General features: G+C 33.5%; 5 protein-coding genes across 7 annotated transcripts in view; 1 reads left to right on the top strand and 4 right to left on the bottom strand.

Annotated features, from left to right (window-relative positions):
- Sulf1 (Extracellular sulfatase Sulf1) overlaps nt 1-2,939 on the bottom strand; it is a 64,124-nt gene extending 61,185 nt beyond the window's left edge. The window contains exon 1 of the mRNA XM_089591268.1: nt 2,227-2,939. The gene's annotated coding sequence lies outside the window, so the exon portion shown is untranslated. The remainder of the gene's footprint in view (nt 1-2,226) is intronic.
- Nucleotides 2,230-11,054, bottom strand: LOC106641955 (uncharacterized). The gene is made up of 8 exons (XM_089590748.1): nt 10,886-11,054; nt 10,079-10,319; nt 9,776-9,882; nt 9,565-9,678; nt 8,572-8,637; nt 8,407-8,485; nt 2,916-3,029; nt 2,230-2,386 (listed from the first exon to the last, which is right to left on the bottom strand). Exons 1-8 carry the CDS (start codon nt 10,956-10,958, stop codon nt 2,230-2,232), a joined length of 951 nt encoding a protein of 316 aa, XP_089446874.1. The 5' UTR covers nt 10,959-11,054.
- Nucleotides 11,055-13,075: 2,021 nt separating this feature from the next.
- LOC106641930 (ecto-NOX disulfide-thiol exchanger 2) lies at nt 13,076-20,155 on the top strand. Of its 2 annotated transcripts, none has more exons than XM_014356513.2 (10): nt 13,076-13,210; nt 14,587-14,836; nt 14,909-15,480; nt 15,571-15,788; nt 15,871-16,065; nt 16,137-16,320; nt 17,482-17,588; nt 18,989-19,183; nt 19,304-19,619; nt 19,694-20,155. In XM_014356513.2, exons 1-10 carry the CDS (start codon nt 13,153-13,155, stop codon nt 19,909-19,911), a joined length of 2,313 nt encoding a protein of 770 aa, XP_014211999.2. In that variant the 5' UTR covers nt 13,076-13,152; the 3' UTR covers nt 19,912-20,155. The 2 variants fall into 2 exon arrangements, with proteins under 2 accessions (XP_014211999.2, XP_014211998.2); XM_014356512.2 differs by lacking the exon at nt 13,076-13,210 and adding an exon at nt 14,020-14,185.
- LOC106641931 (N-acetyltransferase 9-like protein) lies at nt 20,064-21,302 on the bottom strand. Of its 2 annotated transcripts, none has more exons than XM_014356515.2 (6): nt 21,091-21,302; nt 20,911-21,020; nt 20,774-20,830; nt 20,564-20,704; nt 20,415-20,509; nt 20,064-20,330 (listed from the first exon to the last, which is right to left on the bottom strand). In XM_014356515.2, the coding sequence occupies exons 1-6, from the start codon at nt 21,165-21,167 to the stop codon at nt 20,214-20,216; spliced, it is 597 nt and encodes a 198-aa protein (XP_014212001.2). In that variant the 5' UTR covers nt 21,168-21,302; the 3' UTR covers nt 20,064-20,213. The 2 variants fall into 2 exon arrangements, with proteins under 2 accessions (XP_014212001.2, XP_089447093.1); XM_089590967.1 differs by having other exon boundaries at nt 20,564-20,644.
- Nucleotides 21,303-24,279: 2,977 nt separating this feature from the next.
- LOC106641956 (uncharacterized) lies at nt 24,280-25,510 on the bottom strand. The gene is made up of 3 exons (XM_089591442.1): nt 25,424-25,510; nt 24,947-25,225; nt 24,280-24,810 (listed from the first exon to the last, which is right to left on the bottom strand). The coding sequence occupies exons 2-3, from the start codon at nt 25,124-25,126 to the stop codon at nt 24,373-24,375; spliced, it is 618 nt and encodes a 205-aa protein (XP_089447568.1). The 5' UTR covers nt 25,127-25,225; nt 25,424-25,510; the 3' UTR covers nt 24,280-24,372.

Genomic DNA, 25,510 nt, shown 5'->3' with positions numbered 1-25,510 from the left:
TGGCTTTCTTTCAGAAATGAATGTTCTTTTATTGGACTTGATTGTTTATTGACAGGGAAAAAAAAATTTTCATCGGAGCCTGAACGGTACTACCTATGTCCAAAGTACCCCACTTAAGATGGAGCAGTTTAAAAAAAAAAAAAGTTTAATGTAATAAAAATACCTGTTTTTTTAAATAGAAAAGTACATGAGATTTTCGAACAGTTACTTGGGAATCAATTTTCAATGACGATCCACTGTCATATTACGAATTATATAATACTTAGTATGTATACATTATACCAACAATGCCATACTATATGGCAAAATGTTGATGAGATAGAAAACGATAATGATTTCGATGAATTAGATACATATTAAGAAGATTATAATATTCACTGGAGTTGTTTGGTATAAAAAAAAGTGAGTAGAACAACGATTACACTTGTTTATTTATTAAAAAAAATTTTTTTTAATTTAATGCGATAAAATGTAACAGTAAAAAAAATTTACAAAGTGTGTAGTATATTACGTTTATTACTAAATAAAAATTACTATATTTTAAATTAATCGTATTAAAAATTTTTTTATGATTTTGTATGATAAAAAATCAGTTTGATAAACTACTGACAAAAAAGAGTTGTTCTGAGATCTAAAATCTGATGAGATGGAATCTCGAAAGGCAATAATCCATAGTAGAGGTTACGTAAATTACGGTTTTAACCATACTTATACAATTTTAAAAATCTGAAAATATCAGGGTATAAGTATATCCTAACCCGGAAAAACCTTTGAATATCGAAATTTTTATATGAATTCCTGGAGTTGTGGTATTAATAAAAAAAAAAAAAAAAATCAGTTACGTTATTTTAGATTGTTTTCTAGTAAAATAGCAACATTTTTTTTGTAAGTCTAAATAAGTAAACCAAATACTCTATTTTTTACAATCTCTGGCTATTATTAAACAACATTTTTGTATCCTTCAAGAAACAACATCCTTTAAGAAACAAAATGTTTAAAGGAGTATATATTTAAGTTTAAAAAAAAAAGTTTACCCGTAACTCGTTATGCAGTAGTACACACAATACAAAAAATTTGTTTTTAAACGCTTTGGATCTATTGTACCATTATTATACGTGCCCAAACACATTGTGTAGGTTTATTTTGTATAATTTTATAATGTCAAAATAATACTTTTTTAAATCAAAATTGATAAATAATTTTTAAGGCCATTTTTTACTACTATTACAAAATTGAATAAATTTACAGTAGTAGAAAATCATAATTGTATAAACACACATTTTGTATGCAATCGTTTACTTTGATTTTGCAATTTTTGGAAATTTTTAAATATTATTGAAGACGTCAAAAAAATTCTCTGAAAATTTAATTACATTTAATGAGTTATTATTTTTATACACGAATTTTTTAAATTCTTGATCACATATTATTATTAAAAAAAAAAAAAAAAAAAAAAAGAAAAAAAAAAAAAAAAAAAATTAAATTAAGAGTATCTGCAAGTAGTTCCAGCAATATTACAGAGCTCAACGTTTCTGGAAAAATTTTATATCAAACAAGTTAAAAACATTTCTGTCAAGAATATTCCAAAAGGTATTTTTACTGTCCTACTCAACAGTATCCCTTAGTGAAAAAAGAAAAAGACTATGAAAAAAAAAAAAAGAAAAAATAGCTGAAAAAAGAAATGCTTTTGTCTTGCAAGAACTAGATATTTAACGAAAACGATAATGTTTTGAAATAAATGCTACAATAGACAGATTAAAAATAGATTATTTTTCAGGATATTGATCAGTAAACATGTTACGTATGCCTCCAAATTTTGATGAATAATTTATTAATCTGTTTTGTATTTATTTTTATTTTAAAAAATGTTAACAATGAGACTAGATGTTTGAATGACTGAGATTAAATGTTTTTCTAAAATGATACGAATGCGCATTTCCGTTGTCGAAAAATTTTGAATGACAATATCAACTTGTAAAAAAATTTCGAACAAAACAATTACCACTCCGAATTTCCAAACTCCACGGTCCTTATCCGCAAGTTATTCACACGTGACATTCAACACTATTTGTTAAATTTGCAAAATCTCATCACGCACCCAATAAAATCGCAATCCATCACCGCTCTTCTGCGCTCCGATTTCAACACATGTCTTACAAACACACATTGAAATAAACAAATACAGGATCGATGGAGAGAGAGAAAAAAAAAGACCGATCGACTCACCCATTAATTCATCAGCGAGGGGGTGGGCGCGCGCTGAAAATCACCCGACCTTCGCCCGTCACTCCGCTCTTTCTGCCGATGCAGTCTCTTCTTCTTCTTGTCTCCTTTAGCCTCCTTGTCCCTGCAACCTGCTTTTGCCTCGCTCGTCCACCGGCTTGCACTTTTACCGTATATTCGTATTACCTTTTCTTGGTATATACATGTAGGAGTATATGTCTATAATCCGCTTGTGTCCACCACCGACAAGCTCACGCCTCCAAAGCCGGCGAACGGTGCAGAGGGAGAGGATAGCCGATCCTGTGAGTACGTACTAACGAGCGCGGCTTATCTCATTTTTTTTGTTTTAATTTTTTTTTTTTTTTTTTTTATTGCTACTTGTACGTATATTATCCAAAGCAAACTACGTTAAAAGTACTTTGGATCAACTGCACTTCCTGGCAAGGAAATGATGAACAAAAAATCCTTTGACTACAGAGTCACTGTCAACACTAGTGTAATTTGAAAAAGGTGGTCTAATGTCGCGCGTTAAAAATCGGAAGGAAAACAAAAATGCAGCAAAAATGAGCACGTGAACGCGCGGGCGAAACACGAGGAGAAAGGGAAGAAGAAGAAGAAGAAGAAGAAGAAGAAGAAGAAAAAAAAATGATCCACTGCAGTGATAGAAATCGCGAGAGTTGGGAGCGCCTAACCAGACAGAACTCGGAGATGCTGCCTCGGCGACGCTCGCGACGGCACTGCCTGCGAAGCTGGTGGAGCGCGCGACTCCACGCCGCTGCTGCTGCTGATTCTCTCCTTCTCTTTCTCTGCATCTTCCTATATTTATGTGCGTGCGTTACCTATTGTTGTACCTATCTTGCCTCCCTCCTGCAACTTTTTTCGATCCTCATCGGTGATACTTTGTCAGTATGCACCTTTTGTACCTACTTCCCTTAGGCGTATTTCACGGTTTTTGGTACATTAGGTTTGTACACGCATCGTAAGAAACTGTAAGACTTTCAGGGAGGTCGTTGGGTAAAATATTCAATTTTCATGCCGTGTTAATCAATAAAATTTTCACTAAAGTGACACCAGTATGCTCGTAATTGTCATCCGGTCGTTCGGTAGCTTTGGTTGGGAGAAAATCGGTAAGTTAGTAAGTACGGACTGTACTTGATCGTTAATGTATCGTAATTTTTCTCGTCTTATAAAAATCATCAACTTCGAACAGGTAAAAAGTTTAAGTGACAAATTTGATGGTATCTTTTTCTATAGATCGGTAGCGAGCGGGATGTGTATTTTTTGTCTGGATAGAGAGCAGTAACTTGAACACGTGAACAGACGAGAAGAAAATTTTTTATTTTTCTACAGGCCCCGAAAGGAATTTTTTATAAATTTTTTGCGAGATTTTTGCTCCGTTAAAAAATGTAGTGTTGGTTTAAACTTTTTAGTATCCGGTATAAAAATATTTAAAAACTTTCTACGCTTAAACGAATAGAGGTTGTATCGGCCCTTGGAATCGGTACGTGATCTTGTCACAAAAATCGGTAATTAATAATAACAGAGTGGGAAAATCATATTCCGTAATTATAAGTGATTTTTCGCGCGTAGTTAGTTTCCCGGACAAATGGCGCAAGAAATCAAAATTCTAAGCTACCCCAGATCATGTTAAAAATACCGATAATATTCAATAATATTATTGCTCACGTTTAAAAACCAATCCAATTACAAACTTACTATTGTTACAATCTCTGGAGGAACGGATGGACTTCGGCTCGAATCAATTTCCAACTCTGCAGAATAAATACTTCCTGCACCCCTCGATCCCAGCCAAACTTGTTCTCGAGACGCTCGCAAGTTTTCCCTCGACAATGCACGCACGTTCACATCTCAAAGTTTCGCACTCGATGATATTTTTTCCTTCGGCTATCGTGTGTTTTCTTTATCCGTGCAGCCGAGATACGGTGTGGAGCTTAGGACGAAAAATTTCACGAAAGTCCAAAGTTTTGCATACGCGAAGTAGCATTAATGGAATATGTATGCCCACGAAATGTAATGTACTGTACGGACGATGCTCCGGCAGAGTTGGAGGGTTGCGTTCGCGAAGTACGAAGGCGGTAAAATATGACAGTGATTTTAGGAAAAGAAGCTGCGGGATATTTCTTCCGCACAGGGGAAGGAAAGTTCTACTTTTTCTTTCCAATTTTATACTCGCTAATATTGGTATACTTTTACTTGCCAAGAGGGCACTATTGGCAAAAGATGCGGAAGTTACTATGGCGATTTCTTAATTGATCGGTCATGCTTTGACAGCATTATTAATTTATTATAAAAAATATATAAGCTTTGGTTTGAAAATTACAAGTTACGAATATCTAATTTTTATCTAAAATTATCGAAGAAATACTGTACATGTAGTTTTTCCCTTTTTCCACTCAAACGAGCAGTTGGCCAAATTCATGAGAAAAACTACGCTTTTAAAATTAATACACAATCGATACATTTATTACTAAGAAAAAAAAAAAAAAAATTATTGTAATCTGTTGGCGAAAGTTGTATTTTTCTGAATTATAGTAAATCGAGGTAACCATCTCGTTGATTAATCTCGATAATTCCTTTTTTTCTCGATAATTGGTGTAAGAACTACCGATATAGTTAAAAAAGTCAGCAAAAATCAGCTATAAATTTACATTTTTTTCTTACAATCGCTAAAAATTATGAAAAGTTGAAGTATGGTCACAGGGATTTTATTTGGTGGGTCAAATGAATGTGGTTACGACTAAAACGACATTCGCAACGATAGAAGTGAATCACGAGAGAACCGATTTAATCCTCCCCGCTAAACACAGATAAGCTAATAATAAACCGCAGATTGATCTCATCGGTTGGAAACGCGTGATCATCGACACAGATAAAATACGATCGCCCGAAAAATTCATAGCGCAAACACGAGGGAAAGGAAGCGTCGCAAAGCCATACGCGCGAAATTTGCAATAACAGTCCAGTGGTATGGAGAGCGCGGTATTAATAACTTTTTAATAACAGCCGCGCGAAGAGCCGCGGCGGGCGAAGCGTTTCGAATTGCACACGAGCGCGTCAAAGGCGCTAAAGAGACGGACAGGGTGCCCATCACTTGAATCATTAACGCGCTCACAAAACACAAATATACGTGCTTCTTATAATGTACGTCCCCATAATATACGTACCCTGCAGAGTGTATATTTATGTATAGTTGTGCGAACTACCTCGGTTGGAGAGGAAAAGAGCCGAAGGAAGGGAGGTGAAACAGCTGCTTGGATTTTGCATTCGCACAACTCCCCCTACCCCTCTTTGCCACTGTTTATAAAGTACTTTGAGCGCCAATCCAGTCTTCCTCCTCCTCGCCGCCCCGATGCATTCCATCGTTTTACATTTATGACCTGCACAGACACACACACAGAGAGAGAGAGAGAGAGCAAATTCAGCGAATCCCGAGGCGAATTTGCAGAGCCAATGCGTCCTTTATATATGTATACATGGGCAGCTTGGGGGTTCTGGCAAGGTGAGTACTATTAGCGAGGGAATACTCATGTACGGCGAGTCTGCGCTATATATAGGGCCGAGAGGCGCCTCCAGCGTGTCAGAGGAAATTTTTATGGCACTAATATTTTCTTTGGCTATTTTACCTCTTCTACACTTTACGAGTTACGAGAGGCGTATGGAATGTTGGTGTCGAGATTCTTGTTACCTTTAAAAAGTGTTTAATTTATAGCTCACGGTTAAACGCGATTGGGTGTCCATATATGTGTGCATATGGTCACTGTTAATCGCGGCTGTTAGTTGTGTTTTATATTTTATTTATGCAACTGATTTGAAGAGGCAATTGGAAACTCGGTTATATGTTTATATCAAGAACAATGATTCAAAGTGTTATTTTTTTGAATAAACAATTTTTTTTAAACGCGTTTCGCGCGATTTTATTCTTTAGTATGCATATCCTACAAAACTCCAAAAGAAGAAAATTCTGTTTACATTTTTTCACTGATTGTTTCGTTTTGTAAACGTACTTTCCACATATTATTTGTGCAATCTTACAGGTAACATATCTTTCTGAGTACATCACTAATATTATACATAAGTAAAAATAATTATTTAAAAAGCTTTTTTTTCGATCAAAATGATGTGTTATAAGTCATAATAATTATAAAATAATGAAAGCACAACCATTTATTCCGTACTATTGAATTTTAACGTACCATTATTATTTAAATAACTATACCCAATACATTTTTATTTTTTATTTTTTTTAGAAAACAAAGCCTGGCCAACTCACCATCAGCGTCTTCTCCGTTTTCCTCTCAATCGACACGTGAGAAAAGCCACGTACAACAAAAAACATCTTACCGTTCGCCTTTGTGTTGCGAAGGTTGTTCTTGGCACCAACAATGTGTGTGAATAAAAATAAATGTACACACACACACACATGCATATATACGCAAGTACGTGTACTATAAGTGCACACTATAAGACGTTCAGTATTTATCATCTTCCTCGTACTTATGTAACCTACACTTTTCTCATAGTCTTTTAACGTAGATGTGAATTCACTAAGCTCTCGAAGATTCATACGAGATAAACAAAGTGCCTCCAGTTTTCTGATTGTGTCTATGACTATAAAAATAATGGTTCATTGTACAAAGGCTAAATTTTTTGTAATGTTTTGATTTTAATTTAATTTTTATAATGATTACAAACAAATAAAATCTTATATACGTGATAAAAAAAAATTAATAAATAAAACCAAAACTAGTGAATTTTTTCTAAATTTCAAGAAAAATTCTTTACCTATTTCAGACGGTAGAAACGTGATTTTTGCACAAAAAATGTGTATCTTGTGTCGACCCTACAATTTTTTTCGATATTACACCAAAAATGTCTGAGACCTTAGGCTTGCAAGTAAGGAATAGTTATAACGTAAATTAGATACTACATTACGTAGATTATATTATATAGACTCCTTTTATAAATGTAACTTATGCTCGTATCCAAAATACTGTAGAAACGTAAGAAAAGAATTGTAACAATAAAAATTTTATTTTAAATAAATCATGTTACGATCATTATTGTAAAATATATCATTCTTTTCAAACAAAAATATCAACTGTTTGAAAACAATATAATTGTTTGAAATCAAAAATATAATTTTATAAATGATTTAATGTTTTATTTAAATATTTTCTTATTACTTTTTTTTTATCGATGTTATTACTCTAGATGATGAAAGGCATTGCTGAATAGTAAATGCTGCGAATAGTTTATGTTAAATGATGTATTAAATTCATAAAGCGTAGAAAATTAAGAAGCTAAGTATTTTTTTGTATTAATATAATAGTTTAGCTAAATAACGTTTTACAACGACATGGTATATGAAAAAATGGCATATAATTTTAAGGATATATATATATATATACCAGTCATAGTTAATCATTAAGAAGAATTTAAAATATTGGAAAAAAATGTTAACGTAAAACACTATCTTTCATATTAAGCCTCACGATAATTTCTGATCTTTTTTTTTTTTTATTTTTATTTTATTTATTTATTTTTTTTTCAATATTATAAATACAAACCTAATTAAGTGAAAAATTATTAACGGATGTATATTTTGAGGTATTATTATATTTTTTAAATATAATTTAAATTTCATTAACAGACTATATCATAAAATTTTGCGCTTATCATTCAATGGTTATCGACCCTTTTAGCGCGTTTTTATTATGAAAATAAATATTTTTGTTACAGCTCATCAGAAATTAACAGAGTAATTAAAAAAAAACAGATTCGATTTGGCTGAAGCTGGGGCTCGAATCATAAGCGGAACATTTGATGGTAGGTATAGTCAGTTATTAAAATTTGACTTAATTAAAATTATAAATCATCGAGACTCAACAGGCGTAAAATCATAGAATATTTAATTTTTTTAATCTAATGATTTTATTTTTATGATTTACTTAAGAAATATTTAATAAATAAAAAACATTACTGTTGTACTAAATAAAGTAAAAAAATTTTTCGATGAATCAACTTTTCTGAAAGGATACTCAAATGTTTGAATTTATTTTTATAAAGTTTGTAAAAAAATGTCACAGGATCCCTCGTGGCTCACCGAATGTGGATTACGAAATTTTTGTGCATGAAAGCATCGGCGGCACTTCGCACACACACCTGACGGTTGGATCGTGTTCTTGACTCAATTCTTCACCGATGTTCATCATCATATTTCCAAATTTGCACTTCATTCCAACTAAAAAAATTTTTTTCACGTTTGTATGATCACTGGATCGTCATTTTAACTTACCAATAATGTTTCATTCTGTTCAATGTTTGTACCTGATACTCCCCTGGAATTTTTTCTACGAGTTATTGGAGAGCTTTTCACTTTGTCGTAGTCCTCCTCTGAAATTGAATCGAATATCGAGTTTCAGAAAAGAAATGTATCGCTCACAGATCAATTTTATAGTGCACTCATAGTATTGTATTTTCATACTCACGACATTTGTATTCATAGCTACAGGTTTGAGACGGCAACTGATGTGCAAGGAAAACAGGTGGACAATTTTCATGAAGTTCGAACGATCGTCTTAATTCAATTCCACAATGTACTGTTCTGCAAATTATCTCCAGTTCTTGAACTATAAAAATTATAGTACATTATTTACCAAACTGGAATACTTTCAATTTTCATACTCTATGCATTTTTTTTTTTTTTTTTTTTTTTTTTTTTTTTTTTTTTTTTTTTTTTTTTTTAGTCAAAAACTACGAATTTTTGCCACAAATATCAAAGATTAAATACTAAGCTATTGTAAAATGCGAATTGTATATTATTTTCGATAAATTTTCATTAGAAATAGATACATGTAATGATTGTTTTTAGAACCTAAAAAATGTCTTTAAACTGATAAAATCTGTATTCAAATATTTTTAGTATTTTTAATAGAATACCTGGAATTTCTACAAAAATAAAGATATGAACGTTTTAGCCTATTTATTTAAAATATTTATCAAAAAATGTATCAAAAATATACGTGTCAGATATATTTTTACTATAGCCATACATCATTTTTGCGTGCAGGTTTCAAGTCTAAAAAATTTTGTAACCAATTTTGTCAATATTTTATTAAGATTTAAGATGATAGCAAGGGTTACTTTTACAATTTTAAGACTTGGGATACAAAATCTTGGCTTTGTAGACTACATAGAAGCGATTTAAAAACTAAAAGCTAAAGAAAATTGGACAGATAACAGGCACTATGACGTATGTATGTAATATTGCTTAAATAATCACAGCAAAAAAAGGATTTGTAAAATAAAAATAAAAATTACCAGTTAAAGTTTTGGAACACATGCACACGTGTCGGTCATTGGGATAAAATACTTCTCCGTATTTGTATAAGGTTCCATTAAATTCACACATTTCTATCTCTCCATTGTCCTTGGCTGGAAATATTGCAAAAATTTTTGTTTTTCTAATGTCATTCTAATTTTTGAGTGAGAAATATCAGGTAGGTACGTTGTTAAAATAAGTGATACTTACGACAAACCACTTTTCCTTCACAGCAAGAGTCCACTTGATGTCTATAGAAACAACCTTCATTCACGAAAATACGTGGACAATCAACCTGAGTGCACGAAAACATGGCACTGAAAATCATACCAATCGTTGTTGAAATTACCCTTGATTATTTAACTATTTAATTTCCAATTAGAATTTTTGGACTTTTGTTTTAGGACATAAATTAATTATAAATTTCTAATGAAAATTTTTCAAAAAGATTTTTGTCCAAAGTATTTTATAAAAATATATTCGAAAGCTAAGAATTCGATCTTGGATACTTACATGCCTTTCGGTCCTTTTACGCAAGCACAATTCTCGTCACAAGGCCCTGAGCGATCTTTATCAAGCAGTGATTTTCCGATATCATATTCACGACCATTCACGTGGCATTTATTTTTTGACCTTCTCCTCAGATGCGTACAGTCGTAACTGACTGCGCAACAGTCACCATCCATGATATTTGGCTTGCATCCAAGCTCCTCATAATATCTTATGGGACCTTTGCACTTACTTTTGTCACAATCTAACAAAGAACTTTTTTTTAAATTTTTTATTTCAAGCAACAATTTGTACAAAGTATATATATATTCATAACAAATAAGTTGAATATCCTCGATTGAATAATTTTAATATAACGATGAAAACAAAAATGTTTCGAAAAAACCTGCACAGGTATCTTTTTAAACATTTATTGAGTATAACATCAATTAACCAGAAAAAAATTTTTTATTACTTACGAGCATGATTAATACTGCAGTGCTGATAAAATAATTTTTTATAGTTACGTAATTTATATATTGTGCAGATTATAGTTTCGATCAAATATATTAAGAAACGAGGCCACTTTGACTTGCCCGTATAAAAATTATCACTTTTCTGTACTAATTTTATTTTTACTTTTATATTTTATATTTATATTTTCACCGTATCACATTTTTATGCGTTGATTAATGTAATTTTTAGATTGTAACACCACTGAAATTTCTTATAAAATCAAAATATGATTTCGCCTATGGAACAATGTCACGGGAACAATAAGAAAAAAAAAAAAAAAAAAAAGAAGAATAAACACTGCACATCATTATTTACCTTGGGCAGAAACAATAAAGATAAATAAGCAAAGGAGGCCGCTTATAAGGGCCAGATTTGTGCGTCGCAACATTTCGTTTTACAAGTTTCAAAAGTAGCTTCGAGTATTCATTATTTGTAACGATAAGACGGAGAGTATAGAAACAGACTTGATTCACGTATAGTATGAATCTTAGTGTGGCTCATTGTGCCTACTTCGCTTATATATAAAAAATAAGGTGCGTTCGATCGGGCACAAGGTGGGAGATACAAAAGGAAGCCGATTGGCTCCTAAAGATTTTTCCTGTTGTTTTTAAATCGTCACGTGATGGCTGATCAATTTTCTTTTTTTTTTTTTTGCGAGTAATCTGATGATCAATACGCTGTTCAGATGCTGCGAAGAACACGAAGCGATAAATGTGATTTAATTAAAAATACCGATCTATCGATTGATAACCCCAAGTATCTCATTTTGATATGACATCTTTTTTAGTTGTGTACCATCACGAACATTTATCCATTAATTTTTGCGTGCAATAAAATTTAAAAAATTCTTCCTGTGGATTATACATGGATTGTTGCTTGCTTCCTTGTGGAAGATGTTTTGTAAAGGTGGAAAAACAAGTTTCGTCTGCGCAATCGTGTACGTCTAAACGCACCTATATACACTTTGAATCTAATTATTCAGGTTTTGAATAAAACTATAAGCTATTATGTGACGTTCAGTTAAGTTTATTGTTGAAACTCCATTACAGCTGTTTGGGTACACTGTATACCTTTCCCAAACGAATAATCCACAGTTACTCGGTACAAATTTGTGCTACGTTCCTTATTTTTTAGTTCCGTTAATTATTTTACATAAACAAATATTAAAAAACATCAATTTATAACAAAAGAATACGAGCAGATACGCTCCTATCAGTAAATGTACCACAAAATTGGAAGGTGGATTCTTTAAATTTAATTGAATTCTGTAGCTTTCCGTAATACTTTAATTTATTAATACCTATTTTTTCCAAAAGATTTAATCATTTAAAACGTCAATCAAAACTACTATGACTACATTTGATCAAATATTTAGCGTGATTTAAATTGTTTAAATTATTATTATTATTATTATACACACTCTATGGTTATCGTTTATCCTTGAACTAACCGATCCACTATAGTTCGTCTTATACCTATATTGTTTTTTACATGTACGGTACTCCATAAACTAACAACTCCTCTTTTATCATGTTTCTTTTGTTGTTTTTCACCACATTTTCGTTCGTTTTCAAACGCCACATTTATTTCTAAAACTTTTAAGCGTTTACAAGTAAAAATCTATGTATAAAATTTCAAAGAAAGTACTCGTTATTCTGCCCAAGGAAAAACTTTTTTGATAACTTTTGATATAAGGCCTGTTTAATAAAGTTATCTATGAAATTAGGATCATAGTTGGTTGTAATAGCTACCCATTTGATAATTTTAAGTTTATTGTTGGATTAGTTAAGTTTGACATGTTTCGTGTGCTGCAAAAGTCACAAGTAGCTTCTTTTATATTGACATACAGATATTTTCATACTACGATGTAGCATATACTCATACCACAAACTTTATATTACCGCCAATTATGTGAAATTAAAAAAAAAAAGTTCTTAACGTAAATGCCACGTACTGTTGATGAATAAGTAACGATTGAAAACCTCTTTTATTATAAAAACATATTTGTCTTGTATCAGGATTGCAATAAAAGTATGAAATATAATACGTTAAGCACAATTATATTTCACACTATCTTTACCCAAGTACAATTTTTTCTCTTGCTGTCTCTTTTTTAAGAGAATAATTAAGTAAAACATCATTATTTTTCGAAACATTTGCACAGCGCAAAAATTACCGGAAACTATAAACTTTTTCAGTTTACAATCAGCGCCATCTCGCGTTAAAAATTTTGAACTAAAAAGTACCCTAAAAATTCTCAGAAAATTCTCCGCCAGGCGGCGCTAGTATTGTTTTTAATTTTTTTTTTTTTTTAACTCGGGTCAAACTGGGCCGATCTGCACCCATCTCAGTGCCGTATTACGGATCACTGGGGGCCAGGTCCGGCACCAGGTTGCGGCCAAGGTGATTAGCAAGTGGCAACCAAGCTTGGCCCAATATTTCGCCCACTTTCAATTTCCGTTCGGAGGGCTCTCCCATTTCCGGACTGTATATATATAATAAAAGTATAAACTGTACAACCACTAGTCGTCGTTACTGCCATCGTCATCGCTTATCTATAATATTCTAAATAATAAGTCGAGATGGCCTACAATTTTCCAGGAATTCCTGGAGCTACTATCTCTGCCATGGGGCCCATGGGTAAGTGTTACATTACAAGCGTCTCATCTTATTCACATCGGTATTTCATATTCTACACACACGATGTGTAGATACTCTGCACTTTATTGATCCCACAATTCCCTTTTCTCTCCTTCTACTGTCTCTTATTACTTTTCGTATACTATTATTTATGCTTACTCTTACATGTGTAAATATCTGCCTATAATACATATAAATAATATGATGGACTTGACTTAAGACTACTTATACAGCATACACTTAAGCACATTATGTTTAATTACAACGTATCCAATTGTTTAAATGATATCTGCATGTGTGAGAAATGGCGAGTAAGTACTACGAATTGAATTGAATCCTGTTCTCACTTATAAATGACAAACGTTTTGTTTATATGCATTAGAGTGATAAGGCGTTCCCTCTTTGTTTATATCGGTGTAGCAGACGGCATCAATTAGAATGTAAATATGTATATATACACATTCTGACGTATATATAGGTATATATAAATCGATAAATTGTATTCTGTCAGATATCGTATTATTGAAATGATATGTCAAGTGGTGTGGCGTCTGCTCTGCAGCTCGAGCCTCGAAGCTTGCGTTACGTATAGACACACACTTTTGCACATGTATTTATTTATTTAAATTCCTCCTTCTCTCGCTTAACATTGTTATTTATTTCACGAGAGAGTGAGGAGAGAGGCCGTGCTATTTTTAGCAAGTTTTTCTCTCTCCGGAGTCCGGACGCTCCCTCTGCGCAGTACTTCGCAGACTTCTCAAGCTCGGCTATCTATATATGTACGCGGAGTTCAGTACATCCCATCGCGTACAGCAATACTTAGCGTTTCTAATTTTTTTTTTTACGTATTCGCATTTTTCCACTTTGCGCTGCTCGTTGTCGGGATGTTGTACGGACTCGATTGTTGCCTATTAGACGAGAACTTGTCTCGCAAAATAATTGCCAAAGATGTGCGACTTGCTTCCCTGTTATCGAGTAAGTGTTTTACTTGCTCATTTATTTTGGATGCAATACCTGTAATGTGAGTCGTTGTGCGCGACATTATGTAAAACCCACTTCTGAAATGCAAACTGTAACTTGCAAAAATTGCAACATTAGATTCCCCCATTTCAAGCCATTGTATAAAATGTAAAAGATTTTAGAGACCACAAACAAGACAAATATTTTATTTTGAATTTCACTTATAGGAAAAATTTTTGTATCAATCAAAACCAGTTGAAATTTTTTTATTTTTAAATTAAACAGTGAACTTGCAAGGTAAATGAAATGAATTTTTATATTGGCCATGTTTCTGAACATGTTTCAATTAAAATCTTTTGAAAATATTATTTGAAGAAAATAAAAAATTTGAGGCTTACACAATTTTTTCACCACAGGCATGGGGCACATGGGACCACTCGCTCCCATTCCCGGAGCACAAAACTTCATAGAACTGGCTAGTCAAGGATTTTCACCTTTGCCTCCACCTATGTCACTACCTGGTATGAACGATTCACCGCTTGAGTTCAACGCTAATAAAAATCAACCCTGTGTTCGTGAAAGTACAGAAGATAACGATAGGAGAAGTAATAAGAATGAAAACAGAAGAGATCGTGACGGTAGAGACAGCCGTGATATTGGCAGAAGGTATTATAATCTGTTAATTTCTAAAGTAAGAATAAACTCTCGTTATGTACCAATACAAATTTATCCATGCAGGTCAAGAGGAGATCGTGACAGACGAGATAGAGACAGAAGAGATGAAAGGCTTGACAGGGATCGCAGGGAGGACAGACGATCTAACGACCCGGAAAACATGATTTCATCTACAAACAGTAGTAATCTCAGCAGCAACAGTAGCCAAGTAAGTTCAACATCAAATCCAACGGCAAATAGTACTCCAAACCTTGGACCTCCATTGGAAGCATCTGCGGGAGTTTGGGGTATGGGTTTAGGTTACCCAATGATGGGAATGGGACCCATGGGCACAGTTGGACCTCTAATGGGAGACATACCTCTTGGCCCTCATATGGGACATGCTCATGGCTTTGGACCCATGGGGATGGGCATGATTTCTCATGAAGGGCCCATGATGGGACCCCCAATATTGAGTCCAGGGCAAATTATGAGCGAAGCTGCCATAATCAACGGAACGTTACCGCAACCTGCCATGCAGGGTACCAAAGAAATTATTCACTGCAAAAGCTGCACGCTGTTTCCACCAAACCCCAACGCTCCGTCCCCAACGACGAGAGAAAGACCACCTGGATGTAGGACGATATTCGTTGGAGGTTTGCACCTTAACTTATTTTCATTTGGCTACTTCGTATGTAATATTTGTCAAGTATTTTAATTGAATGTGCCAAAATTTTGTTTCCCAGGACTACCAGAAGTCATAACCGAAAGTATTATTCAAGAAATATTCGAGCGCTGCGGTGAAATAACGACATTGAGGCTATCAAAAAAGAATTTTTGTCACATTCGTTTTGCAATAGAAAGTAGTGTTGATGCGGCAATTTATTTGTCTGGCTATCGAGTGCGCATAGGGTCAAATGGGGAGCCTTCACATACCGGTAGATTACATGTAGATTTTGCTCAGGTAATATCGTGTGCATTTAATTTATGTTACTCGTCTCAATCAATCATATAGTTACTTTACTTATACAAAAATTATTTTTCAGGCCCGAGACGATCAGTACGAATGGGAATGTAGGCAGCGTCAATTGCAACGAGAGCAAAGACACAGAGAACGAGTCGAAAAGGAAAGGCAAAGACCACCATCTAGTCCGCCACCGGTGGTTCATTATAACGATCACGAAGCTTCAAATATATGCGAAAAAATAAAACAGGACGACACATTTATGAAAGCTGTGCAAGTGTGTAAAATCATATTGAATTAACATCTCAATCGTAATAATTGCATTACCAATCACATCTTAAATTATAGATCGTTATTACGTGGCTTGAACGTGGAGATTGTACAAAACGGAACGCCAATACCTTTTACTCAATGATTCAGTCAACAAACTCTCATGTCCGACGACTTCTGACAGAAAAAGTCACGTACGAAGAAGAGCTTCAAAAGGCCAAAGAACTAATGCAGGGCAGGATGCAGGGATTGCTCATTCAGTGTGAGTTTTAAGATATAACTTTAAAAAAAATACATTAGGTCGAAGCCGTGTATTCAAAATTCTTTAATCGACTGTTAATAAGTATATCTGCATTTCTGTTGCTTATGTTTTGGTAAGTGGAGCCTTTTGCAAAGGTTTCAACAACTATCTGTGAAACGTGCAAGGAAAATTATTGAGCTTCATTTGCATTTTTGATTCATCATTCAAGTGCTACCATATTCTTAGACAAGTGAGATTGAGAGGCAGCATTTTTCATACGTGGGATCTTCTTTCAATTAATCATGAATAACGAAAATTCAAATTTAATTGTTTCAAAAGATAAATTACAAAGTCTTTCTCAAGAGTTATATTATTTGAATGGAATAAATTAAAAAACTTGATTTTCGAATATTTATGGAGCAAATAAAAAATGCTGGTAAAAAAACACACTTTTGAGACAGATTTTAAAAGTTGAATGTAACTCATTTGTCGCCTATTCTTGAGCTTTAAAAATGTCTCTGTTAAAATTGAACAACTAGAGGATTTGGAGAGAAAAAGGTGGGTGAAGAATGCTGACTTTTTATTTTATGATTAAAGTACTCCAGGTCCAATGGTGTTTTCAGATAATTATACATTATGCTACTAATAGAGCCATAGTATGTCAACAAAAGTATAGACAAATGCATGCTTAATTACAAATTTATTTAATTGGTGTTTGGGCAACACAGCCACAGCCGAGGCTGAGGGGTCGGAGTACAAAAACTTTTTCTTCTCTTATTTAGAATTTGGTGTCTTTAATCGAAGCAGTAAAATTAACCCCTGTATTAATAATTTGCTCACGAAAAGTGGCATTGGAGTTTCACAGCGCAATTGCGTTGAAAAAGGAAAGTCTCTTTTTTTCAAAGTCCGATGATAACAACCCATCAAAAGCTGATGTTTGTGTAACACTTGTTTATAACGATGATTCTGTCGCGAATGAATGAGAATCGTAAGGTGAGATACAGTGAGATTATAAAAAGGTGAAATAGTAAAGGATTAAAAAAAAAAAAAAAAAAAAAATTAATTAATATGATGAAGTACATACATGAAAATCGTAAGTGAAACAATTTAGGGTATACAACAGGGATTTGTTGTGTTTTTTGTATGCGACATACCGACACCCGTGTCAATTTCAACACTCAGTCAATCAAATTGGACGGGTGTTTACTGCCGCCAGCCACAAGAAGGTTTGGGATCACTTCACCAAGGCACAGCGAAAGAACATTGAGATGTGGAAGAAACAGTCCTTGGTATGTATTTGCTAACTCCATGTGAATAGAGACACTAGATGATGTTGACCTCCCCAATTTTTTAATTTTTTTTTTCTTCCTTTGAAATCTCGACGACACATATTCGCAAAAAATTTTTCTTCGATATTCACTAAAAGCGCAAATCGTAATCACAATGGCAGTCTGTAAAATTGACAATCGCGTGTTTCGAGATCAATTTTTAAGAAAATTTCAATTGTTTTTGGAACCCAAAAAGTATGTTCGTTTGTATTATGATTTTGCTTCGAAAATAATAACAACTTGAACGTGAACGTCGTAATTTATCATCGAATTAAATTTATCGGGATCTTACAATTATTAATTAATAATTAAGTTTTTTTTTACCCTTTATGGTCCCAATTTGAAACAAAAAAATTTTCGAAAATTTAGAATTGAGACTTGTATATCATTCCAATTCTCGGAAAATCTGTAATATTTGTACGACAATAAACAATACAAAATGTCTTATTTACATAGTCACAAACATTATCGCTTTAAAAAAATCGTAACTCGGGCTTGACGAGGAATTAGAGCCAAATTTAAAGAGGTAAGTGATACAAGTTCAAAACAGGAATCGAAAAAGGAAGCAAATACGTTTTTTGATTTAATGAAATGAGTATGGTCAGACACATCATCGCGGCAAATCGTCTATTTAATTGGCTGTAGACACTTAAGACGCAAAGGTAAACCATCAAAATAAGAATAGAGCTTTCGGTCGAATTGTGAATGTTTTATGGGTCACACAGATAAGAAATAGTTAAGTTATAATATAAATAAAAGAAAAAAAATAATAATTAAGAAAAATAGCACAGCATTCATCTGCAGCAATCTATCATATTTATATAGTCTTATCTCTTTTTTCTTGCATGACTATTTACTTTGTTCTTTTCTGATATAACTGTCTCCTGAATCTTATTCTTTCTTTGGCTTTTTGGATACAGTAACAATAGATCTTGCATACTTCTTAATCCAGATACTCTGCGGATAGAGGTAAGATGTGCGTTAGGTGAAAGAGGAGAGAGTTAAGACTCAAACGCTAGCACAAACGTTTATGTGTTTTATAAGTTTTCGCTTTTATCATTGATATTATTTATTTAATAATGATTATCATTTTTATTTCATCTGCAATGAATTCGAAAATCAGAATCATTTATTGATTTCGAACGATATTTGATTGACTGATAATACTACTACTATAATTATAATTATTTTTATTTTCGTGACATTTTAGAATTAATAATTTTTTTATCTTAAAGAGCCACCAGTACGGTCAATTTGAAAATTTTACGTTTGATTATCAATAAAAAAAGCATGTTGACAATTGTCAATTTTTCTGAGTCATGAAACTAGAATTTTTTTCCTCATGACAAACTTGATAACAGGAAATCAAATCCATCCAATTGGAAGCGTCTGCAATGGAAGGAGAAGATGAAATGGAAGTTTCTGACTTGGAAGATGAACCTCAGCGGAAAAAAGTTCGCAACGATCAAATGGTCAATGAAGACGCCGAAAGACTGCAATCGGTGAAAGAAGAGAATGACAGTTTGCGGTGTCAATTGGAGGCATATAAAAATGAGGTGATTCTTCATCTAAGTAGATGTTAAAGGTTTATTCCTGATCTTGATTGATGGGTTTGAGACATGTTGGCAATTTTGTGCTTCTCAATTAAAGCTTTCAAATTCTTATTGCACTTGCAGGTAGATCTGTTGAAATCTGAAACAAAAGTAGAAGTCGAAGCCAAAGAAAAACAAATGAAAATGTTACAACAAACGTTCAAAGGAATGCAAGAGCAGCTAATGCAGTCGAGAAAGCAACAGGCTCAGGATGATCAAAAAATCAAAGATTTAATGGTTAAGCTAAATTTCGCGAAAAAAGAACAACCTGAAGAAAGCGAAGTCATTACGTTAGATAAGGACGACGATGACGATATCAATGATGAACAGGGTACGCCAAAGCCGGTCGTTACATCGCCTGGATCAGTTCAAATCACTCAAAAAGATGCTAAATTGATTGGTAACTTTATTACTGACTTTGAATGAGATGAATATTAAATAACGCGTGTCTTTGATGTTATACATTTTTTACAGGACTAATCGCAACGTTCTTACATATCCATCCCTTTGGTGCGAGTCTGGACTATGTCTACTATTACCTACAAAAAATGGAACCAGGACTTCGAATCAACGAAGTTGAATCTCTAATGCAGCGATTCCCACTAGTGTTTAAGCAGGAATTGTCGGGAATTGGCGCAAACATGGAGAGGCGCTGGCAGTTTTCTGGTTTTAATATTTCTTCAAGTTTTTAAACAAGTCATCACTTAGTTGTTATTTTATATGTAAACAAATTGTTGTGATCTATACATAGCTTTGTCATAATTTCAAAGTAATGGTTGTCATAGAACTTTTGTCTTAAGCGTTTTAAACTTTTGGAACAATTTTTTTTTTTTATGCTGTGAAATTATTGTTTGTTAATTTTTTTTATCCAGCCTACAATTTTTAGTAAGGTTGCCATTATAAACGTTGTTTTTATTAAAAAATAAACTTTTTACTTTATTCTTTTACACGCGTCCTTGCTCCTATGTACAAACTATATTATAAATAGTTGATCTCATGCATAATTATCATCACTTGTCATTCCTGCTGTTTCTACAACGAGACGATCATACCAATCATTGCTAACTTGTTTTTCTACAGTCACTTCTTGAAAAACTTGACTTTTTGAAGTCTGAATATGATATGAAAGCATAATTAATGACAAATAGATTGGACTTGATTTTCAAGATTATACACAAAACGAAGGCAACGTTACCTCAACAAATCCTAACTTATTAAACATTTTGAGACTTTTTTGATTATCCATAGAAATTTTTGCTGTGTATTTTTGGATATTCAAATTTTCAATACCTGAAAAAAATCTTTTTTTAAATAGTTCAAAACATTTTCAAGCAAAATAATTACCATATCGCATCATCAAAACAACAGATTCCCATCCTAATCCTTTTCCTCGATTGCTAAGTTCAGCAATCATAATTTCAATCTCTGCAAAATTTTCGTTGTCAGGATCATTAAGGTAAAAATTGGTGTCACCTATCATAGCACCTGTTATTTACAAAAACAATTTAATTTCATGGTTGATTGTAGCCAAAGTAAAACAAACAGCAAATATACCTATTTCATCTGCAGTTTTTTCAAATAGATGCTTGTTTAAAATGATAAATGTGCATTCTGTAACAGAAAGCAAATATAGGCTACAATGAAATCTTATGTTCGGTAATTTTGGGTGTAAATAATCACTGAGGTTTAACTGTCTTTATCTTCAAACCAGTTTTGTTGCATTTTGTATTCTTCGTCTAAAGTAAGGGGCTCGGATGCAGTTAGACGTTGCAATTCATGAGATTCCATCCATTCGTGGTACCTTATAAACATAATTTCTTATTTATTTAACACAAAATCTATACTTATTATTTTCTTAAAAGTCCAGTAACCTCCGAACATGATGTTCCTTGTAAGGAACAAGGATAACATTATTTCCAATTATTCTTGTTGATTTATTAATCTTCATTTTAATTCAATAGTCTTTTCACTCCGAATATAACTTTTTAAAATAAAAGATATAATATACTTATACGTTTAGTACACATAGGCATAGAAAAATATAATAACACTTTGCTGTCAGTGTCAGTGTCAGTCTCAGGGTGTATTCCGCAAATGCTGCCAGCAGTTAAGTTACGTAGGTCGTGGTAACGCCGCATGGTCGGGTAGCGCTAGCGTCAACCTGTACTAACTGTCGGTGGGTTCCGCATGTCAACAAACTCCGAAATATCAGATGGCATGGAAGCGAAAACAGTAAAAAATATCAAAGTTTGTTGACATGCGGAACCCACCGACAGTTAGTACAGGTTGACGCTAGCGCTACCCGACCATGCGGCGTTACCACGACCTACGTAACTTAACTGCTGGCAGCATTTGCGGAATACACCCATAGTCCGCAGGCTAAGTATACGTCCTTAACCGCCTTTTTCACTAACGTTTAGAATAATGATTGAGACAATCAATGATTGTATCATGAGTTTTTGTATAAAGTTCAATTTATACAAATAAGTTGGTAAATATAGGCACACATGATTAATATTTAAACATTTTAAGCTGTATAAATATATAACATAGATTCCAAATATGCATTATTACCGCTGGAATATGCTAACAAAACCAAATATCCGTCTTTCTCACCCAGCAAAATAATAGGTATCTGTATAATCCTGTATGAATTTATTGCACACATGCGAAATGTTCAATGACAGTAAACAATGACATAATTTCAAACTTTACTTTTAACTCTTCATTTCACACGTAATTTTACAATGCAATTGATAAATTATTATTCATACAAAAGTATTAATATTCTTATAGGAGGTCGATTTTCAGGCAAAAGATTATTTGTAAACTTGCCGTAAACAGCACAGCCAATGTAAATTTTTTATTTTCTATCTACACAACTAGTTGCGGCTGGTTTTAGCGTTTCAGATTTCTAAACTAAAAAGTGGCCCTAAAATTCTGAAGGAAAGCTTTAGATATTTTAGGCCCTAGAGCCATGTTGTCAATTATAAACCAGCCGCAACTTATTTGACAGATACAAAATGAAAATTCAACATTTTCTGTGCTGTTTGCGGCAAGTTTACAATTTATCTATTACTCGAAAGTATAAATATATAGGAGGTCAATATTCGTATAAAACATACACTGCAAACTTGCCGCAAGTAGCACAAACATCGTTAATTATTTATTTTGTATCTATTTCAAGAGTTGCGGCTGGTTTATAAGTGACTAAATGGCTCTAGGGCTAAGCTGCCTAAAGCTCTCCTTCAGAATTTCAGAAGCAATTTTTGGCCAAAAAAATCACGACCGCTAGATGGCGCTGATCCTAATGATTATGACTACTTATAGTAGAGCCATTTAATCAATTATAAACCAGCCGCAACTAATTTCGTAGATACAAAATAAATAGTTAAAGATAATTGTGCTACTTGCGGCAAGTTTGCAGTGTATGTTTTATACGAATATCAACCTCACATATATTTATACTTTTGGGTAATAGATGAATTGTAAACTTGACGCAAACAGTGCAAACAACTTTAACTTTTTATTTTATATTTATGAAATTAGTTGCGGCTGGTTTATAAGTAATTAAATGGCTCTAGGGCTAAGCTGCCTAAAGCTCTCTTTCAGAATTTCAGAAGCAATTTTTGGCCAAAAAAATCACTACCGCTAGATGGCGCTGATCCAAATAATTATTATTACTTGTAGTAGAGCCATTTAATCAATTATAAACCAGCCGCAACTGATTTTGTAAATACAAAATAAAAAGTTAACATTATTTGTGCTGTTTGCGGCAAGTTTACAATGCATTTATTACACGAATATTGACTTCCTATATATTTATACTTTCGGGTGAAAGATAAATTGTAAACTTGCCGCCAATAGTGCTAACAATGTTCACTTTTTATTTTGTATTTATCAAATTAGTTGCGGCTGGTTTATAATTGATTAAATGGCTCTAGTATAAGTATAGTAATAATCATTTGAATCAGCGCCATCTAGCGGTAGTGATTTTTTTGGCCAAAAATTGCTTCTGAAATTCTGATGGAGAGCTTTAGGCAGCTTAGCCCTAAAGCCGTTTAATCACTTATAAACCAGCCGCAACTATTGAAATAGATACAAAATAAATAATTAACGATGTTTGTGCTGTTTGCGGCAAGTTTACAATTTATCTATCACCCAAAAGTGTAAATATAAGGGAGGTCGATATTGGTGTAAAACATACACTGCAAACTTGCCGCAAGTAGCTCAAACATCGTTAATTATTTATTTTGTATCTATTTCAAAAGTTGCGGCTGGTTTATAAGTGATTAAACGGCTCCAGGGCTAAGCTGCCTAAAGCTCTCCATCAGAATTTCAGAAGCAATTTTTGGCCAAAAAAATCACTACCGCTAGATGGCGCTGATCCAAACGATTATTACTATACTTATACTAGAGCCATTTAATTATTTATAAACCAGCCGCAACTAGTTTAATAAATATTAAATAAAAAGTGAACATTGTTCGCACTATTGGCGGCAAGTTTACAATTTATCTTCCACCCGAAAGTATAAATATATAGGAAGTCAATATTCGTGTAAAAAATGCATTGTAAACTTGCCGCAAACAGCACAAACAATGTTAACTTTTCATTTTGTATTTACAAAATCAGTTGCGGCTGGTTTATAATTGATTAAATGGCTCTAACCCCTGCACTTCAGACGATCGGCTAAGCGATAAATAAGTAAGGTCCCTGTTGTATTGACAAAAGAAGGTCTTCATTATCGACTCTAGATATGCATCACCTCTTGAGCCAACCGCCGGTAGGGCAGGATCTCTGCTGCATCAATGTCTAATAGATGGCGCTGATTCTGAGACGAAAAAATTATCACACACTACTGCAAATGAAATGATAACCGTAGGTATTTAGGTGATTGATTTTTATTGAGTATTCATATTTTCTAGATATTTTCAGATGTCTCTGGTAACTTATGATGATTCAGTGGAATGTCAAACTCATAATTTTTATTTTTTTGTATTTGACAACCGTGAAACAAAAAGAAGGGCAGAGTTTTTAAAAATAAACAGAAAAAGTGCTTTATTATAAATAGATTCTTTTATACAAATGATAAAGAGTGGGATTAATTAATGAATATTATACATGAGTCTTAACAAATGAGATTACAGTGATTTTACTTTTTCGTTATCTTATAGTAATACGGCGAGTACAAAGGGGAGTCCATAAGCCTCTCGTCCATAACCGATCTTTTGCTCACGCCCCCATAAGGATCGTTGTTCGGCGTTGCTGGCTGTGCTACTGATTCTCTCATGGACATAGGTGAATCACAATTCGAGGCACCTTCGCACATTGGTGAATCTACAGCACCGTTGCAGTCTTTCACGAAGGAGGGGTTACTGTTATTGAAAGACAACGATTCCAACTGATGGGTTAAAACCGAGAGATCTGGTTCTGGACAGTCTTCTTCTACATATCCGTTTTCCAAAAACAACACTTTAATTTCGTCAACCTCGTCCTTTAGGTTCTTTATGGCTATAGTCGATTCTTCGAGAAATTGGGTATGTGTCTCCCTCAGAGTTGATATCTCAACCTTATTTTCTGCTATCAGTTCCTGCAAATGTTGATGTATATCTTATTAAAAAAATCCTCCTCACAGTAATGGGGGAGAAAATTGTCAAGACAAACAACAATGACCAGGAGTAAACAATTTTTTGTATGGTTTTTAGTTAAAACACTAAGAAAATCACCTTAAATAGTCTCAGCTCGCTTCTCAGATTGTCAACGAGCTTATGGGCTGCCACTTGATCCTCCTCGTTGCTCTTGCAGAGCAGGAGGTTCGGCATTTTCCAAACTTCCTGTAAATTGGCGATACCCTCGTCTAACGTTGTACCGACCGTCCTAAGATTCTTGAAGTAATCTTCCTCCATTGTCAGAGGGCTAATTGTGTTTGTTGAGTTTCTCTCTTGATCTGACACGATAATTGTACGTAGGTAGTTACCTACGCTTATTTCTTATTGTATCCGCATCTGCGTGTATTGAATTATGCAAAAAAAACAATAACAATAATAAAAATAACAAAGCAACGACAACAATACTGTAAACGTTATCAGGTTGGTTCGGGATTCTCTGTACTTATATATACTTTGTGTGTTTCGAGTACAGTCTACTATAACTTTAGTTTCGTCAGCTTCGTATTATAAGTAATACTTAGTATATATACTTACATCTTACAGTGTACTGTATTGCAGACAATGCAGACTGCTGCACACCAGCACACACCGTAAAAAATACTATAGCAGAGACAGGTGTTC

Source organism: Copidosoma floridanum, unplaced genomic scaffold, assembly GCF_036245765.1.
Source record: "Copidosoma floridanum isolate Cflo_tuat_1 unplaced genomic scaffold, Cflo_Japanese_pri ptg000013l, whole genome shotgun sequence".
Classification (NCBI taxonomy): domain Eukaryota; kingdom Metazoa; phylum Arthropoda; class Insecta; order Hymenoptera; family Encyrtidae; genus Copidosoma; species Copidosoma floridanum.
This window is presented reverse-complemented; position numbering and strand designations above follow the sequence as displayed.

Coding starts and splice junctions, on each gene's coding strand:
- LOC106641955 (XM_089590748.1), bottom strand. CDS start 10,958: ATGTTGCGACGCACAAATCTGGCCCTTATAAGCGGCCTCCTTTGCTTA. Junction 8,638..9,564: donor GTGTTCCAAAACTTTAACTG/GTAATTTTTATT, acceptor ATTCAATTTCAG/AGGAGGACTACGACAAAGTG. Junction 3,030..8,406: donor GAACACGATCCAACCGTCAG/GTGTGTGTGCGA, acceptor AGGAAGATGCAG/AGAAAGAGAAGGAGAGAATC.
- LOC106641930 (XM_014356512.2), top strand. CDS start 14,095: ATGTTGTACGGACTCGATTGTTGCCTATTAGACGAGAACTTGTCTCGC. Junction 14,837..14,908: donor AGCCGTGATATTGGCAGAAG/GTATTATAATCT, acceptor TTATCCATGCAG/GTCAAGAGGAGATCGTGACA. Junction 15,481..15,570: donor TAGGACGATATTCGTTGGAG/GTTTGCACCTTA, acceptor TTTGTTTCCCAG/GACTACCAGAAGTCATAACC.
- LOC106641931 (XM_014356515.2), bottom strand. CDS start 21,167: ATGAAGATTAATAAATCAACAAGAATAATTGGAAATAATGTTATCCTT. Junction 21,021..21,090: donor AAGGAACATCATGTTCGGAG/GTTACTGGACTT, acceptor TATGTTTATAAG/GTACCACGAATGGATGGAAT. Junction 20,510..20,563: donor TGTTTTGATGATGCGATATG/GTAATTATTTTG, acceptor GATTTTTTTCAG/GTATTGAAAATTTGAATATC.
- LOC106641956 (XM_089591442.1), bottom strand. CDS start 25,126: ATGGAGGAAGATTACTTCAAGAATCTTAGGACGGTCGGTACAACGTTA. Junction 24,811..24,946: donor GCGAGCTGAGACTATTTAAG/GTGATTTTCTTA, acceptor CAACATTTGCAG/GAACTGATAGCAGAAAATAA.